We start from the raw sequence: 19,894 nt of genomic DNA on the forward strand, positions 1-19,894 counted from the left end.
TATAAACGTAATTATTGTATATACATTACTATTTTGTGGTTGTAATTGCAAAGTTAGAGATTATTACACAAAATATATCTTTTTTGGATTACATAGTGTGTCAACCTGTAAAAACTCGTGTTGTTTGGGTTTGATCTGCCAACCTATGAACATGACCCATATAACCTAGCCGGGTAAAAGAATCTTGAGTTCTAATCATATAGTAGAACTAGATAACTTATCAAAATACAATTTTTATTGCATAATACAACCTTTATCATTACAAGAATACCCTCAAAAGGGCAAGTCATGCTACACTTAGCTAAAGTAAATTCCAAGAGTGCTACAACTTCTTTGAAGCAAGGTTCAAAGTGGTGGAAGAACTTCGAAACATAACATCTCTCTCACCATTAATTCCACTTATAATATATTTGAAGTCAAGAAGATAGATAAGAGGATGATTGTGGAAGAAGAAGATGATGATTCCTATAAGATCATCAAGTAGGTTTCAAATTCTGAAACATGGTGTCCCATTTAATCTCCTTCACACCACCACCAGCCCAATAACCACCACCACCACCCTCTTCTTCATCGAAACGCGCATGACCATCATGGTCACCCCCATCTTTCTTGTCTTGATCATGTTCAAGATCATAATCCAAGGGGCATGAAAAGGTGTTGACTTTAAAACTATTAGACTTATGATAATTACCATTAGTAAGCAAAAGAGTAGGGGTAGTAGTAGCTTGTTTAATGGTCACCAATCTCTTGTTTCTCCTTAACATGTTACCTTTCCAATATCCTGAGCCATAACTCTTAGTAACCAGGACTAGAGATGAGTCATCCGGGTGCATCCATGCCCGGATGCACCGACCCAAACTCCTCTTGGTTCTCTTGATGGCTATCATGAGCTTTGAGATAGGGTGTAAACCATTTGACCCTCTTTGTTTCCTAACAAGCTTGAGTATCTCTAACCTGTGTTTGGCTATAGAGATCCCCATGCTTTGAAGGAACTCATGGTTGAAGTAAGCTATATCATCTTCTTCAAGCTCGTTTCGACAAAACGCCATCCCATATTCGTATATAAGCGAAGGTTCAAGACCGGTTTTTGAAAGCCAAGAAAACCAATCAATGGATTGGTGCATTTTTACCAATGAAGTGAATAATGAACGTGTGTGATGAGTTGAGTGGATGATGGAAGTTATTTATATGAAGATTGAAGTAGAAGTGAGAAAAGAGTTTGTGGGGCATTGCCAAAGGAATGTGAGTATGATGTATAAAAAGTAAAGGGGGTAAAGTGTAAATGTGTGTAAAGTTTAGGGGGAAGAAGTGGTAGTGAGGGAATAGACATCAATCACGGCGACATGGGTCACGGGCTCACGGAGACATACCCACCACTCCTACGGCTATTTTTTGGATGTTTTAGGGTTGTTTGATAATTCCCTTTCAAATTTCAATACAATAATGATTGTTAATTTGTTTTAAAGGTACTTAAGATTGATGATCTTAACTATTAAACTAAATTCTCTTAAATAAACAATTTAAAAGGTTTATCCATCTTAAACTAATATTTTAAAAGGTCTAAAGGTAATAAACAAACAATCCCAAACACTACTTGGAACGATATATTCTTTTAACTTCAGAACGTGTTACCAGTAAACTCATGAGAATCCACCAATACAACACTGGACATGTGCTCTTTATAAGAGTTAAAGACGGAAAACTAGATTCGAACATGAAACATATGCTAGAAAGACTCTCAAGATTGAAACAATAGGATAGCATTTTTATGTTGTTTTCCGATTTTGAATATATAAATATATAGTTTTAATTACCTTATAATTTATAATCTTTTTGTCAATTCGTGTTATCATATGAATAAATATATATATGTCATTCGATTAGATGTAAACAAGAAAATATAGTTTTATTTTAATTATTCTTTTTAAAACATGGTATGCGTGCCACTTAAATCTATATAGTCGTTGGGCTGAAACATATTTTTGCATTAAATACGTGGCACTATACGTCTCATAAAAATGTCGGTTTATAAAATATTATATGATTATATGATTGTTCGACAAAATTATTATAGAATACAATATCGGAATCCTTCCTTTAATTGACCTCTTTCTTGTTTCAGGTACACGTGGATCTCGAAGACAAAGGGTATCGTCTTCTGATGCAATGCATGGCATAGTTTTCTTTAAATATTCTCAACAAAGCTATATTAATATTTAGTATTTAAATCTACGTACCTCGAGATCCAAGTCCCCACACCCTTTCTATTTGTTTCTTATGAATCAAATTGGAATAAAGAAAATTAGGGGGGCAAAAAATCATGTTTGATATCCATACCACTACTAAAAAGCCTGCTTGCAGTCCACACAAGATTAATTCGGTTACTATAAAAAGTGATTTTTGTGTATGAAAGATTCGGGATGCTCTAATTTTAGAGTGTGTGTATATATATATCGGTTGTATCAAATACCACACATCATGGTTTGGATGTAATAATGTACCGACTGTGTGTGTATATAATGTATATATGTGTGGGTCATTGGAAGCAAAAGTGAAATTACACTAACTTTAACGTTGTTTTACTAATTGCGTAAAAATAATGTTAAAAACAGCGGACTTAATCATGCATCATGTGGTGGCATTTATATGCACTAATCGACCTTTGTCTCAATCAGGGGCAGACCCACATAGAGCGGGTCGGGGTTCTCGGACCCCAATGTTTTAAAAAAAAATTAGTAGATTTGGTATATTAAATTTTATGAGGATCTCATAAATACAATTAGGTGGACACCATAAAAAGAAAAGGAAAGCTGGTGTGGTGATAAACCTCTCTCTTTGCCAAAATCTTGTGTAACTTGTTTTTCTGTTTTTTTTTTAATTTAATTCAAAATTCGCTCTGACCCGACCAAACGAGTGCTGACCCGAAAATTTTAACATCTTGTTATGAAAATTTTGAACACCGAAAAAAATGGACCTCAGTGAAAAAAAATCCTGGGTCCGCCACTGGTCATTGCTGGGTGTTATGTGCTTTATGTCCAAGGCTTGATGTAAAACTACTATCGAGTCGGGGAGTCTCACTGGAAACGGTCTCTCTATTCTACATGGTAGAGGTAAGACTGTCTACATCTTAGGGGCTGTTTGGCAACTTCTGAATGATTAAGTGCTGAAAGAGTAAGAGGTCTGAACCATTAAGTGCTGAACCAGTAAGAGGTCTGAACCACTAAGAGGCAGTATAATGGTTAACCCTTCAGAGGCAAATGTCTGACCAATTCAGATTAGAGGTCTTAACCATTTAGACTCTGTATAAAACTTAACCATTCAGAGGCAAATGTCTGAACCATTCAGACATCTGCTCACGAAACAAACAATCTGAACCATTAAGTGCTGAACCAGTAAGAGATCTGAATGATTAAGAGCCTCAATAAGAGGTAAACAAACAGCCTCTTACCCTCCTCAGACCCTAACTTAGCTTGCTGTTGGCGGGATTTACTGAGTATGATGATGATGATGGTTTCGACGTAACGTTACATTTCTTTCATGCACCATATCTTGACAGCTTGAGCGTACACTTATACCTTTGACGTGCAGTCGTAATTGGTTTAAAGTTTAAACACACTATCGTAACTAGTTTAGCGAGCTATCCTTACAATTGGATAATTTAGATGCACCAATAGAATCAACAGTTTGTGACGTTTTTTAATTATAAAAATACTATAAATAATGAAGTAAATAAATGTTTACGTTTCTTATAAATAATGATGTATATAAATGTTATTTGAGGATAAAAAAATTGTAAGCATAAAAAAACAAACGTACCTACTAAAATCTCACTCACACTAGTGCTATTTGTAAGATGTGAGAATGGTGAGATGAAGACAAACTTTTGCTCTACCATAACTCCCACTTAGAGCCCCGGCTCCAAACCCCTTTTGAAATACCAATAATCAAGAATTTGCGGTTTATTCTTTTTATCCTCAAGCCATCTTTAACTTAATTTCTACTAATATTACGGACTTACCATTGAATTGTTAAGATTATACGTTCTGATCACGTTGTACGCTTCACACGAGAACTTCCCTTCGCACGAGAACTTCCCGTTTAATTTATCTGAACTCTGTATATGTGTGTACAAATATGATTACCACATTTTATACCGAATGGCTTGTAGCCTATCGACATCAAGGTGTGCAGTATAGTTGTTCCCATGGTTGCAAAAATCGCGACTAGTCGGCGATTAATCGCGACTAGTCGCTAGTCGCCCATCAACTAAGTAATTTTCAGCTAATCAGTAAAAAAATCGCTAGTCGGCCTAGTCGGCCCTAATCGGCCCTAGTCGGCCCTAATCGCGACTAGTCGGTCAGGAAAAATCGGAAAAACTCGGGAAAAAACAAAAGAAATCGGAAAAAATCAGAAAAAATCGGAAAAAATCAGAAAAAATCGAAAAAAACACATATTCCGGCCAAAACCTCCCAGATTCCGGTCAAAACTTGTCCACTTAAAAAAATTACGTATAAAAATATATGTATATATGATTAAAAAATTAAAATTATACATAAAAAGTCCGATCCGATTAATCCCGATTAATCCCGATTAATCCCGAGTAATCCCGAGTAATCTCGAGTAATCCCGAGTAGTCGCTAGTCCCTACCTCACCGACCCGCTAGCGACTAGCGAGTTCTCCAACCTTGGTTGTTCCTCTCTAATTAGTGGCTGAGGTATCGAGTCCCTCAATGAAATTGGTGTAGATTTAAAAATAGGTTTATAGGAAAAATAATAACCACTTGCATGTTATCACTAGATACATGATTAGAGGTGCCGGGGCACTCCGTTATTAAACAAACATCAACGTGTGATGGGCCGCCGCCGCTACCACTTCAACGCGTTAATCTTCCACGCGTTAATCATTTTCGTGATGGTGACAACGCGTTATGGTTTATTTTTGTGAGGGTATTTGTTGGTTGGGGGGAAATTGTTGGGTGTGGTGGTGAGTGATGACCACCCCCACTAAAAATGGTTGTGAGTGATGGAAAAATGGTCAATGACATGGCGAAACTTGATTGGTGCTTGTGAGTGATAAATTCTATCACTAGTGAACCACCCCTAGTCCCCTTAGGAATTAGGAGAGACGTCATAATCAAAACGGAGCATTAAGAATCCAAAAACCAGCTAATCTAATTATTTCATTATGTTTTGTTTTGGTGAGCTGAGGATAGATGATAGATGACAGATGCATGGGGATCTATGTCTTTTACTATCTTTTTTAAAAACAATTAATTATGCACATCCGATGTCATCATTAATAACTAACTCGAAACCATTAACATTATATTAATAAGAAAATGATTAAAATATGAGTAAACTTGTTTGAATTTGAATGCTTGATGATTCATTAGATTAATAAGAAAATGATTAAAATATGAGTAAACATGTTTCAATTTGAATGCTTGATGATTCTTTATAATGGATTCCAAGATCCAAGCCCATGGTTGCTTTCAAGATTGTTAAGAGTAACAATCTAGGGATGTGAGTTATACACTATACAAACCAAGGGTGATCAAAACCGTAGAAACCGATTGAACGTTTGAAACTAAACTAGGTTGGTCGGTGTGAGATCTAGACGGTCCAGTTTTTGCAGTTCAGTCCAGATTGAAACTTGTTACGCCTAATCATTTTGCCTAAAGAACAAAGTGGTGCAAGAAAAAGAATCACCACAACCAAGATCACTACTTTCCTATGATCCCAGATACCGTTACCCAACCATTGATCAAACACGCCAACATGATTAAACGAACCCAACATTACATCGCCCATTATGATCAAATAAACCACCAAAACACTCGCATTGTAAACTATAACACAAACATCCGATACTATTCTAGTATGTCTACCTAATGCTATTTGAATGACTTCACCATAAGAAAGAGCCTTGCATTCAGCAATAAATAATTGATTTTCATGTTTCCTATAAATAGGATCCTGAGAGATTATTAGATCTCAAGGGTCAAGCATGATGGAGAAAACAGATAAATGAGAATGAGGGATTTTCATGAACTTTATAACATTTTGACTTGCAAATAACTATATTTGTAATTTGTGACCCAGCTGGTGGCGGACTCAGAAATTATTTGTTGGGGGTGCAAATGAGACGTTCAACCATATTTTTAAGGGGTGCGGTCGGGTTTTTTTTGCCTTAAATATACACTAAATATTTTTTTCAAGGGGTGCGGCCGTCCACCCACAACTATGGGTAGGTCCGCCCCTGGACCCAGCCCAGTATGAAGGAGAATGAGGATTTAAAAAGAAAAAAAAAAGTGGGTTGAGTTTTTCAACTCTAAAGTTGGTTTATAACTCGAACGGGTTTGGGCCCAATATAGAAACGGTTTGGTTTGGGCCCAATATAGAAACGGTTTGGTTTGGGCCCAAATTGGTTTGTGTACACCTCTAACTTGAAGTGTTGCACTATTTGGGAATATTAATAGGCCTAGTCAATAATCAATACTGGTTTCTTTTTGGGCACAACAGTATGCGCCAGTATGATGGGGTTGGTTAACTTATAATTGTATGTGGGTGGGTTGGTTAACTTATAATTGTATGTGGTTGATAAATGGATACCGAATGGGAGAAAGAAAATCGTCCTTTGTCTCCTTGAGATTTAATTTGATTGATTTTCTCCTTGAGATTTAATTTGATTGATATTTGGATATTCTTTATGTGGTCTCTTTTTGGAGATAGTGAGTGGCCCAACAAAGGGGGCACATCCATTATGTTTTGGGTTGAGCATAATGGAATGAAATGCTGCACTATTTGGGCCTTTAGATTTTCTATGAACGGAAATATTAATAGGCTTGGTTAGAGGTGTAAACGAGACGAATTACTCATAAGCTACTTGAGATCGACACGGGAAAGCTCAAAATGAGTGGAGCTTAAACGAGCTCGAGTCTAGGCCTGAACCTAAAATAAGCTTGATTAGTAAATAAGTATGAGGTTCACTAATCGAGCTCAAGCCAGCTCGCGAGCCTAAACAAGCCTAGTATTTATATAATTCTTATTTAATGTACTATATATATAATATAAAGTTTAAAATACAAAAGGCTCTTAATGTACAACCGGTACGCCGCCACCAAATAATGTACGTAATTATGCATATAACATGCGTAATTTGGGTTGAAAAAACCCAAGCGTGATTTTGTGTTTGACCATGTGTGATTTCTTCTTCATGCATAACTAGGGTTTGAAATCTATAACGTGCGTAATTTACAAATGAATGTGCGTATTTAATTCGCATATCGGTCGCACGTTAAGGGGCTATTGTATGGTATGTGTGTGTGTGTGTGAATGTAAGAAGCATAAAATTTAAAAAATATGGAGTAAATTACAAGTTTTGTCCTTTATTTTTACACCAAATTTCAGGTGGTATCCTTTGCCTTTAAAATGGATTAGTTTTGTACTTAATGTTTTAAAATCTTACATGTTACGTCCTTTATCCCTAACTCTGTTAATTTTAACTGCTAAGTGAAGGGTAAGTTTGTCTTTTAACCTAATTGTATTTAATAAATTCATTTTAATAGTTAAAACAAAAAGAATTTAAATATATGTAGATAATAAAGAACTTATTACATAAAGACACTCTGTTATCTCTCTAAACACCACATCACCACCACCATCACCACCACTGCACAACCACCACACCACCACAACCACCGCACCAAAAAGCATTTCAAAAATCACCACACCAACACCACCATCACACCGGAACAACCACCGCACCAAAAACGCACCAAAAACAATTTCAATACCCTAACCCTAAGAGAGATATGCAATCAACAAGCAGAGCAGAGGCGGAGTGGTTACTTCTTACTCGGAATCGTTGGAAAACTCCTACAATCCAAAGAAACCGAGCTTTTAATCGACGGTTCTGATCCGATCTTAGCCGTCGTCGACGTCCTCGCCGCCGAGAAACAGATCCACAATCAACTGGATTGGTACGCCGTACCGTGTTCAAACTTGTGGCGTTTGAAAGAGTAGATCTGGAAAAATAGAAACCTTGATTTCTTATCACCAGTATTAATTTTATTTTTTATGAGGAAATTGTAAAAAAAAAAGTTAACATATTTCGTTAATTTGATTAACGGTTATCCTCGGGTGATCATTGAAACTGAAATGTTATGATGATTGTGATCATTTGCATGTGATTCCAGTAAACATGGTTTTATTTCTCAACTAAACAATCGTCGACACCTTAAAAATGATCCACATAATTCCAAGTTGATAAGGTGTCGTAGTTCAGTGGTGGATCCACGAATAATTTCCAGGGGGTTCCTTTTAGTGGATTTTCACTAATTCTCACTATTTTTTCCAAATCATACAAGGTTTCCACTAGGGATGAGCATATCGGTATCCGATACCGAACCGATACCGATACCGCCTAATACCGATCCCGAATTTCACCCAAACTAGGTACCGATACCGATACCGAAACATGTCGGTTAGGTATCGGTACGGTACGGTATCGATATTATACCGTATTTTGAGGGTCGGTATCAGTATAATACCGATACCGTACCGTACCGATACCGAAAACACCAAAAAGTGGATACCGATCGGGATACCGATCGGGATCGGGATCGGTACGGTATCGGTACGGGATCGGTATGGGATCGGTATTCGGTGGCATATGCTCATCCCTAGTTTCCACTAACTTTTTCTAAACCGAGGGGGTTCCTGGGAACCTAGGAACCCCCTGGATCTGCCACTGTCATAGTCCTTCGATGTTAACAAATTCAACTTCACCAAAGTTGGGTAGGGGGAGTACTTCTCCATTGCGCATTATTTGTTTGCACATATCTAAAAGGTTTCAAACTGTTTTCTTAAAAATGGTTGATTTGGTTTGCATTTTCAAGTTGTTGTTGCTACCCCAAAGGCCAAAAGGGTCTTCCACGGCCCACATAATACAAGAAGAAAAATGAAGACATTATTGACTGACTTCAAGCTATATTTGGGTTTCAGGTAACAAATTTCTATAAAGTTTTAATGTCAGTGATGAAAGTATTCATCTTATTATGTTTCAAGGAATACACAAAAAGATTTGAATAATAAATTTTTCATGAACATGAATAGAGTTATGTTTTAGCACCATGATCATTAGTGTATCTTTTAATTTACAGGAAGATAACATGGCAAATCAGCAGGAGCATCTTATTTTGTTGCTTTCAAATGTTTAAATTTGGAAAATTCCGCAACCTGGTTAACAATAACAACCAAGTTCAGTGAGCCAATCACATATGAATAAATTCATCAAGCAGTAGATTTCCACGTTAGCTAGTATTGCACTTTGTCACACCTTTAAGATATATTTTAAACGCCTTTTTTCTCGTGTTTATTTCTTCTGTGTATTGTTTGCTTTGTTTGAATGGTTGGATGAACTTGCATTAAATGAATTGCAATTGCTTTTTAAGAAATAGTGCACCTACATGTAAAAAAGAGTAGTATTTGGTAAGGTTTCATCCTTTTTTTAAATCTTAATAATTTGTATAACAGGAAACTAAGCACCGTAAGTACTTGCTAATTGCATATAAATTTTGGTTATATTTTATTTTGAGTAAACTGTCAAAATGGTCACCGAGGTTCGTTCACTTTTGTCACCTTAGTCCAAAACTCGAACCTTTTGAATCTGGGTCCCTGTGGTTTTAATATTGTTGCCATGTTCATCCAAAAGCAAATTCTAGTCGAATTTTCCGTTAACATCTATTTTTTTTTGTCTTTTCCCCCTTTTAATGAAGGGCAAAACAGTCGGATTTTTATTAATTTGTTATACTAAAACGTTAAAAGACCATTTTGCCGTTCATTAAAAGGGAGGAGAAAGACAAAAAAAATTGGATGTTAACTGAAAAATTTGACTAAATTTTGATTTTGGATGAAAATGACAATAAAATTGAAACAACAGAGACCCAGATTCAAAAGGTTTGAGTTTTGAACTAAAGTGGTAAAAGTGACAAAACCTCAGTGACCATTTTGACGGTTTACTCTTTTATTTTAAACGGGTCAATTCGGGCTGCGTTTTATTTCAAATAAGTGTTACAAAAAAAAATTAGTTAAAAGATTAATAGGTTAAGAGTCATAATTCATACTTATGTCATTAAGACATTAAAATACCCGTCCACTAGACGAGCATTAAACTAGTTTTATTTGGTTTTGAATTTGGAAACCTGAAGACAAACCTCGTTATCGCAGTCCCATTATTTCACGATAAGATAAATTCATTCCAACGATCGACATGATAAATTGAAATTGACATACTTCTCACTCGCAACTTCATTGATGTGATATGATTGCCCACCTACCTTCACTAATTTAAACCTACACCTATCATTTTTCTTGGCTCATTCTATTTCTTTTTTTTTTTTTTTTTTTTGAAAGGAAAACTTCATTAAAACAAGCCAGGCCCCCGAAAAAAAGGGGCCAGCCACAAAACTATACAAATTTACACCACTCGTCCCATGTTATTTCTTTATATTTGGACCTATTTTTAAACCAAAGAAAACCTATAGATTTAACAGCCCCAACCACTTCCTCCACTTTCACGCTTCTCTCCCCAAAAACTATAGCATTCCTGGCTTTCCAAATCTGCCAACAAGAGATAATGATAACGCCTTTGAAAGCCTCAAGAGCCCTATCTTTGAGACCACAGAACTTGTGAAACTCCACAATATCCCTAAAAGAGAACGCCATCAGGTCAGGAACTCTACACCACCGCGAAATCTTCAGCCATACCAGCGAAGCAAAATGGCAAGCCGTAAAGAGATGCTCAACAGTTTCCGAATCGGCTTTACACAAAGGGCAGAACTCATCCGGAATAGAAACATTCCGCTTGCGAAGCTCAACCTTCGTGGGAATTCTATCCAATTCAGCCCTCCATACAAAAAGATTGCATTTTAACGGCACCCAACGACACCATTCCCAAACATAAACCGAACTGAAGTCCCTACCCTTGTCGAAGAGACTTTTAACCGACGCCACACTGAACTCCCCCTCGGCATCACCGGACCACACCCACCTATCATTCTTATCCGACAGAACCACATCCCTAAGCTCCAAATCCAAAGCTAACCATTGAGCCAACTCTACATTAGAACTTGGGGGACGTTTCCAGCACCACCTAGCCCCCGGGTTCAGCACCGGCCGAACCAACCTGTCACGAACAATACAATTTTTGTTTTTTTCTAACCGAAACAACTCTGGAAATCTATCCATAATCGGGCCATTACCAAGCCAGGGATCGGACCAAAAGGAAATCCCAGCCCCATTCTCAACACAACCCCTCACCATACTCTTAAACGGGATACCAGAGAAAACCGGAGATGCAGCCAACTCTACAATCTTTCCCCAAGTACCACCCAAAGATTTCTTCACCGGAAGGAAATCAGTCTTCCAACTGGCCGAATGGACCGCCGAAACCACTCTGGCCCACAGGCTACCATTCTCTGACTTAAATCTCCACACCCACTTGAGGAGGAGAGACATATTGATAGACGATAAGTCCCTAATACCCAAGCCCCCATTCTTAATCGGGGAGGCCACACGGGCCCATGCGACCCAATGAAGCTTCTTATCCCCGCTCGCACCTCCCCACAAAAACTTTCTCATAATGCCTTCTAACTTGTTAATAACACCCACTGGAGCCTTATAAAGAGAGAATGGGTAATTGGCGAGGCACCCCAGAACCGATCTAACCAGAATAACCCGACCCCCAAAAGACAGGGCTGACGCCTTCCAAAGAGACAACCTGGATTCGAAGAGCTGAACAACCGGACTCCAACTAGCAATCCTGTTCATGTTGGCCCCAACCGGGAGCCCAAGATAGAAGAACGGAACCTTATCCACCTTACACCCAATAACACCAGCCACATCAGCCACCTCCGACTCCGAAACTCCAACTCCAAAAAAACTAGATTTAGCCAGATTAATTTTGAGGCCAGAGCACACGTGAAACCCTCTTAAGATCCTGATAACGTTACGAGCATTACCCCTCGACCAATCCCCAATAACCAGCGCATCGTCTGCATAAAAAAGGTGGGACAAGTTGGGGCCATCATTAGGAAGCTGAATCCCATCAATAAAACCGATATCAACAGCCTTGTCAAAACAACTCGATAGGACCTCCATCACTAACAGGAACAAGAACGGGGACAGAGGGTCCCCCTGTCTCAACCCCTTATGGCATTGGAAGTCAAAAGTTGGAGATCCATTCACAAGGACCGCAGATCTAGCAGAGGAAAGGATCCCGGCAATCCAATTACACCACCTCTCCGGGAACCCCATTTGACCCAAAGTAGAGATAAGAAAACCCCAGTTAACATTGTCATACGCTTTCTCAAAGTCAAGCTTCAAGAGAAAAGCGTTCTTCCTCCTCTTCTTTATCCAGTTGATAACTTCGTTAATGATCATCGGGCCATCAAGAATAAACTTCCCTTTGAGAAAAGCGGATTGATTGTGAGAAACAACAGAACCCAGAACTTTCTTCAAACGATTAGCCAAAACCTTGGAAATCACCTTATTAATGGCACCCACCAAACTGATGGGCCGGTAATCGTTGAGGCTGACCGGATCTTTCACCTTAGGCACAAGAGTAATAAACGCGGATGCACAACCTCTATTAACCATTCCATCAACATAAAACTCATTCAAAACATTAACGAAATCTTCCTCGAAGATATCCCAGAAATGCTTTAAAAATCTGAAATTCATACCGTCAGGCCCAGGAGCCCGGTCACTCCCACAATCCGCAACCGCAGTCTTGATTTCTTCTTTACTAAATTCCTGAACTAGGAACATAGCATCCGCAGAATCCAAGGTCTTCAAATTATCACACACCACCTCTGGACGGAGAGTCAAATCTTCTTTAAACTTATCCCGAAAGAACTGAAAAACCGTCTTTTTTATGACCGAGGGCTTAGCACACCAACTCCCGTTAATCCTTAGACCATGAATTTTATTACTAGCTTTTCGACAATTGACCATGGAGTGAAAGAACTTAGAATTCGCATCCCCTTCTTTGGCCCATCTCACCCGAGACCTCTGTCTGATATCCTTGGATTTATTCTCCTCCATCTCCTTTAATAACATAAGATTCTCCGCTTGAATCCATTCCTCCTCCTCCGAGAGACTTCTGCTTTCCAGATTAATTTACAGTTCCTCTAACTCTTCTCTCACTAACGCCTCCTTCTCCCCTTCTTTTTTAATCATCAAATTCCTCCATTTTTTGACACTATTCCTAATGGCCTCGAACTTATACAGAAGATGTAAGTCCGCAGGACCATCAAAAACAAACGAACTAGCCGCAGACCTCACCGCTTCATCGAAACCTTCCCGACCTATCCACGAATCAAAGATTCTAAAGGGCTTAGGCCCAAAATTCGACTCCTTCGAGACCAAAATAAGAGGACAATGATCCGAGAACCGTTTAGGCAAAGCCCTCAGACACGCGTCCGGCCACAACCCAAAAAACTCCGAACATACTAACACCCGGTCAATCTTACTTAATTTGTTACCATTACTCGACTGCCAAGTAAAGCTCCTGTCCTTCATACTATATTCCAGAAGACCACCATTAAAAATGAAGTCATTGAATAACGAAGCGCATCGATGACTGAAGCTAGCATTCCGTTTCTCCTCCGGATACCTCACCTCATTAAAATCACCTAATAGACACCATAGCCCCTCCGAACCAGCCATTTCCAGACTCAACCTCTCCCAAAGCGACTTCTTATTCTGATAATCCTGAGGCCCGTAAACATTGGCAATATTAATCTTTTTTCCACTACCTTTCAACCTGCCTTTTATAATAAGATAATTCTTGTCCTTGACCACATCAACACAATCCAGTATTCCGGGATCCCATAAACATATAATACCACCCGACAGCCCCGACGAGTCCACCCACTCCGCACCAAAGCTATTACCTCCCCAAATACTCCTCAACCCCATACTAGAGCCCAACACACATTTAGACTCTTGCAGAGCAATAAAATTAATCCCATACTTGACTTTGATATCTTGAATCCATCTGGCCTTAACATCTCCCCCCAGACCTCTAACATTAAGCGATAAAAAATTCATTTGGAAACTTCATTAATACCTTTGCCTAAAATGACGTTCCTTACAAGGCCTTCACAGTTATCCAAATGCATCCCCAACTGATTGCCTAAATTAATTGTGGCTTCCACCTCCGAATCAACCTTTGAATTCCTACACGGAACCTCAGCCCCATATCCTCCTGCAACCGACGAAGCCCTGCAATCTCGATCACTGCAATTTGTTCCTCCCGATACCGAAGACGATGCCATGTTATTCAGATCAAACAGCGTCTCCTTCGGTTGCGGGAGAGAAGCAACGGGAACAGAAGAACCAGTAGGTTCCGAAACCCCCTTTTCAACCTTATCTCCAGAGACATGGTCAAGAAGACGGTCCAAAGAAAATAAATCTCTAGAAACCGCTTCCTGGGCCCTGAAATTAAACAGATCCTCATACGCTACAGAAGATTGGGCCCTATTCCTTTTAATGGGCCTTGCCTTTTCAGACGAATCCAAGCTCTCCCCTAAATTCACATTCTTCCCTTTGGAGTGGGCCCAGTTCACCCTCCTCCCACACCTTCGAGACCTTTTTTTAGACTTAAAATAAAAAATATTCTTAGGAGAATCTCCAACAACCTTGGGAAAGCCCTCCTCGGGAATTGAGCCACCATTACTATCAGCCCCCTTATTAAAATTATTCCCCTTCCCCGTAAAACTTTCTGAAACCGACCCTTCGTTATCCGAGCTCCGACCGTCCAGCTTACCCGACCCTTCAATATCTGAATTCCGACCAGCCTCCGGAATCCCCACCGGAGATGATTGCATCGGTGAGGTGTCACTGAACGCTACCGATTCTGATCGACCCAAACAATCAGGGATCCAATCATCTTTATCCTCCTCCACCCAGACCCGATAACAACGATCCTTCCACTTAAGAGCAACGAGTTCACTAATTCTGGATGACTCACCCACCAAAATACCCACCCTACAAACAGAAAGATCCTGGTCTCCTTCCAAAAGCTTCGGGGTGTGAAGAACCTTACCAAACAGTGTACCAATCTGCTCCAACGTCCCGGATTCTAGGATATGCAAAGGAACCCCAGCAACCTTCAACCAGACTACCCGTTCATACGAGAGAGATTGACCATTCCACAATTCAAGTTTCGAGAACCACGGGCCCCAGATCACCTTAGCATCAAGGAAATCACGAGCCGCTTCTTTATCTTTGAACGAGATTAGCAAGGAAAGACCACCCAGATACTGAATGTTGCTAACCTCAGTACCGACAATCCTAAGAAGCCGATCAAAGTCGACCAGGGTTTCCAAATCCACTGTCCTTCCCACCAACGCTAAACCAGAAGAACCAGCAAAAGCTTGAGAGCTATCATGAACCACCACCATTTTCTCAGCATGCATCCCCTGACCACCCCCTAAATTCACTGAGGACTCCCCATAGCCTTTAGTTTTACCCAGCACCTCTCTATATGACCTTGAATCCCTTACGTTATAAATGTTGCTCTTACCATTTACCCCTGCATGACCAGGAGCAGCAGGTCTGTCAGCATGCCTCTCTACTTTCTGCTCCTCCACCCCAGTATTCTCAACCGCGAATCTTGCAACATTGACTTTCAACTTGCATGCTCCCATCCTCGCCCCATTCAACGCTTTCACGAACTCACTTCTATCTTTGACGTTAGTAAAACTGGCAAAACCGAATCTGCTGCCTCCTTTGTCCCTCTTCTTAGCGATATACGTTCCAACGATCTCCCCAAAGCCTTCCAGACACTTCCTTAAGTCCCACGGAGTACACCCCTCCGGCAAGTTTGTCACGAAGAACTTAGTTATCACCATGGATCAACCAACCAATAACCCGTACCAGCACAGCCCTCATATCCAAAAGCGGCCTCCCCAACAAGAACAGAAAACACCAGCCCCAGTGGCGAATGGATTCAGTCCTAACCCGAATAGAGAGCAAGGTAACTCTAGACGCCAAGTCGAGAAACCCAACCCGCTATTCCGATCAGAGCCTAGTCGTCGAGCACACCGGCGGCCGGAGAGAGAAGGGGGAGAGAAAATTAGGGTTTTTTTAAAAGTAAGTGGCTCATTCTATTTCCACCCCCTCTAATTCCTGATTACACCCCCCCTATCAAAAACATCACATCCATCAATCATTTGGTTTTTGTTTTTAGCCTGTTTTGTCTTTTTGTTGTCTTTTTTTTATTCATTTATTTAATTATTAGTTATTTAGTATTTGTTTGTATTTGTTTATTAATTAGTTATTATTATTATTATTATTATTATTATTATTATTATGATATAGTATTTATTATTAGTTTTTATTGTTATAATTTATCAAATTATATTTATAGCTGTAACAAAAGCTATATAAAAATAAGTACTTTTTTTACAAAATTATTATCATTTAATAATTTACATACCGAGGTTTAATCTATACTCCCCCCAAATGTAGCAGGTTGTGCTATCCAAGACTTATACATATTTTGACGTGATTCAAATATATTCTCCCAGCCAGCTGCATCATTTTCTCTCATTAATTTCCATAGGTTGTTTGTGCTGGCAATTGGATACTCTCCTTGCAATTCTACCATTATAAAATGGTTACCATTCACGTGTGCAATTGTAATTATTTTTTTTTCTGGGAACTCGTGAGGGCCTCTCCAAAGCGAAAAACAAGTAGAACTGTTTCTTTTTTCTTGAGATAAAAAATGAACGATCACATTAAACTTGTTCGCAATCAAGAATCCTGCCTCTGGCATAATCATCCAGTGTTTTTCAGGTGCAAACCCCGATCCTGACCAAGCCAAGGACGTGAACACATCTTTGAATGAGCCTAAGAAAGCCTTAGTGTACTTATTTCTAAACTCGAGTAGCTCTTCCATCAGTGATCTCCGGATAAATAACCATTCATCTTCACTGTAGCCGAGAGCAGAAGCTGTCGCCCGAAACCCACAATTTTCATCACCTAACACGTTAGGTATGCGTGTAACATACGCATGGAAGATTTTTGGAATTAGATGAATATAGTTGTGTATCACCTGTGATGCTTGATCTTGGTTCAACCCCATGAAGTCATAGCCTGGCGCACTTGTAGAGTTGGCGAAAGAACTTTGTCCGACAATATATTGGTTCAACCCCATGAAATCATATCCCGGTATGTTTAAAAGGTTGGTAAAAAAACCTTGTCCGTCTGTATCTTGTGTCATGAACGGACTTGGTTCACCAGGATCGTCCTTGAATGGTTTTTTTCCGTAAATATCTTGATTTATGAACGGACTTGTTTCACCTGTCACTTGATAGTTCACGTCTGGATTGATGTAACCAACCTAAAATATCTTTTGGGAACACACCCTTCCCCGTCAACTCTGCCACCAATTGGTGTTCATTAGGTGTCAATCGTTTGAGGATTGGGTGTCCCTCCATATATTCTCCGGGTGGATGATTATGCTCACCAGGTTTTACTTTTAACGTCCAAGAACCATTCTTTTTTGAAAATTTCGCTACCATTTCAAACGGGCAATTTATCTTTCTAGTGCCGGTCTCTCTACTTGAATCTTTATTTGATTTATACACACCACCACGATCACACATAAGTACAACTTTAGACACGTAGCCATTTTTAGCTTTCGATCTTTTAGTCACAATAGCGTAACCAAGACTACGTCCGGTGTTTCTAACCCATTCCATCAACTCTTCACGAGACTTGAACACCTAAAAGTGAACTAATATTAGTTACAAAATTTAGGTGAACAAGCTTGAGTAGTTACAAAATATATATTATCCAAACAAACCCATTTAAACTAAAACAAGACCCTTAACCTAGCTAGATTATATAACTAAGTTGAAACTTGAAACATGGGAATTAAAAACTATACCTGATCTGTTGAAAATCCAGACATCTCTTTAACTTTTCCGAATGCTATGATGAAACATAAATAGATCACTCTTTGAACAAGTAAATTTATGCAGCTCTTTGAATAGCTTTCTCAAGTATATGAAGCGAATGCACTGAAGTTTCCAATTTTGAAGGAAACTGGTGATATTTTGGAGGAAATATCAACTATTTAATATCACCACATAGAACTTGTAACACCCCCAAAAATTCCACCTACTGAAACCCCGCGAGGCGTGTTACGCATCAGAGTTCGAGCCACCAATCACTTTGAACCAATAGTAAATATTTAAATAAATCATGGCATTAATTTACTCACATAAGTTGTCAACATAATATTAATTCTCAAAAGTTGTGTAGCGGAAGCATGTAATAAGTTGTTTAGCAATTGTTTCATAATAACGTTTAAAACCAAAGTATCAAATGTAATTTAATCCAAGAGCCTCGATCCATGACCACTCCAGCACTCCCAGATAGCAAGCTTCCCAATTCCAAGATACCTACGACCTGCGAGCATGTAACACGTGTATCAGACAAAGCTGGCGAGTTCACAGTTTTAGAAAATGTTTATTACCCGTTGTGCGTAAAATCGTTCAATAACCACTGCAAGTAATATTGTTAATATCTCATTTCCAAACACGGACGGCTCACGGACTGCCCTTCCCACGTACTCCTATCTAGTACTGGGCCAGACTGGGTCATTAGTTCACCTCCGTCCTCTACAGGCACGGGGTGAGGGTGCCAAACCTAAGTAGCGCTACTAACTAATACCCGATGAGGGACTTACAAAAGATGATAGGTGAGATCATTAACCAATATACCCGTTTTTACCCAAAGACTCATCCCCTCCCGTGGGATACCCACTGACTGTCCCCAACCACTGGGACGCATGCTCGAATGTAGTGAACTCACCTTTGGTTTGCTCGGTATGGTGAATTACTTGTTTATAGTTGGACACCCGAATCCTAGTATGGTTTTAACGTCAGTCAGTCACAAGTACACATAACTCACATATTCTTATTATGCAAGTAAAGAACAAGCATGGCACATATTATCACTCGCGTTACAAACAGTGTTTGAGCCATAAATATACTCACGTCCCATGATCATATCCCCCATAGCGTACATGGAACAATTTAGTTTACTTTCACGTAGCATACAGGTTCACATAATACGTCAAACACATCCGGATCACAAGTAATTCCGTATCACAAACATTATCTATTAAACAACACTTGACAACTCGTTGCACTATTTGAATTAACGTGCAACCCACTTAGTTTCCAGCCCAACTAATGTTGTTACCCTCTATGCGGTTCAACACAAATCAGAGAAAGGTGCGGCCCAACACAAATGACCCAATGGTCAAGCATGTCGTCCAAACAGAATACGCGGCCTAAACAGTTGGTTTTAAGTGGATCTGTTATTTTATTTTGTGGACTTGTATAGCACGGTTACCCTCTAAGCCCACTTACCTTTATGTCTTAGCCATATAACTTATTAGCCCAATGGCTTGTAGGTTAGTAATTCATTAACATCCAGTAACCAAAATCCAATGCCAAAACATCTACACACTATCCGTACTTGTCATAATGTACTCGCCTTTATGAAGCCGTTATTTCAACTAACAAGTAGGTCCTCCTATCAATTTTATTCTCCTTTATCATACATGCTCAATTCAAAACAATCGATATAATTGCTCTGTGATTGTGACATAGTTCATCATTTAAAAGAAAAAAAGGTTATTCCCATTCAAAACACCCCCTTTAATATCTGATTCCTATATACACATATATTCCGGCCCCGCTGTTACTTATCTAACCCGGTCCTAACCTAGCATGTGATTACAATTACCCTAGGTATACCACTTAGCAGCCTACCATCAGTCCCTCAACAATGTATGGTCCAATGGTGT

The 19,894-nt window shown here is 39.3% G+C and overlaps 2 protein-coding genes and 1 long non-coding RNA gene across 3 annotated transcripts; 1 reads left to right on the forward strand and 2 right to left on the reverse strand.

Moving 5' to 3' along the window:
* Positions 1–213: 213 nt before the first annotated feature.
* Positions 214–1,179, reverse strand: LOC110880062. The gene has a single exon (XM_022128617.2). It carries the CDS (start codon positions 1,122–1,124, stop codon positions 477–479), a length of 648 nt encoding a protein of 215 aa, XP_021984309.1. The 5' UTR covers positions 1,125–1,179; the 3' UTR covers positions 214–476.
* Positions 1,180–7,615: 6,436 nt separating this feature from the next.
* Positions 7,616–9,375, forward strand: LOC110875100. Its single transcript, XR_002556511.2, has 3 exons — positions 7,616–7,982; positions 8,901–9,006; positions 9,165–9,375. It is a non-coding gene; the product is annotated as an uncharacterized LOC110875100 (long non-coding RNA).
* A 3,807-nt stretch (positions 9,376–13,182) lies between these two features.
* LOC110876940 lies at positions 13,183–14,115 on the reverse strand. Its single transcript, XM_022125097.1, has one exon. The coding sequence runs from the start codon at positions 14,113–14,115 to the stop codon at positions 13,183–13,185; it is 933 nt and encodes a 310-aa protein (XP_021980789.1).
* Positions 14,116–19,894: the final 5,779 nt, after the last annotated feature.

The sequence above is a fragment of the Helianthus annuus genome, chromosome 9, assembly GCF_002127325.2.
Source record: "Helianthus annuus cultivar XRQ/B chromosome 9, HanXRQr2.0-SUNRISE, whole genome shotgun sequence".
NCBI lineage: Eukaryota > Viridiplantae > Streptophyta > Magnoliopsida > Asterales > Asteraceae > Helianthus > Helianthus annuus.

Bases quoted from the DNA above. Each gene is read 5' to 3' on its own strand.
- LOC110880062 (XM_022128617.2), bottom strand. From the start codon at position 1,124: ATGCACCAATCCATTGATTGGTTTTCTTGGCTTTCAAAAACCGGTCTT.
- LOC110876940 (XM_022125097.1), bottom strand. From the start codon at position 14,115: ATGAATTTTTTATCGCTTAATGTTAGAGGTCTGGGGGGAGATGTTAAG.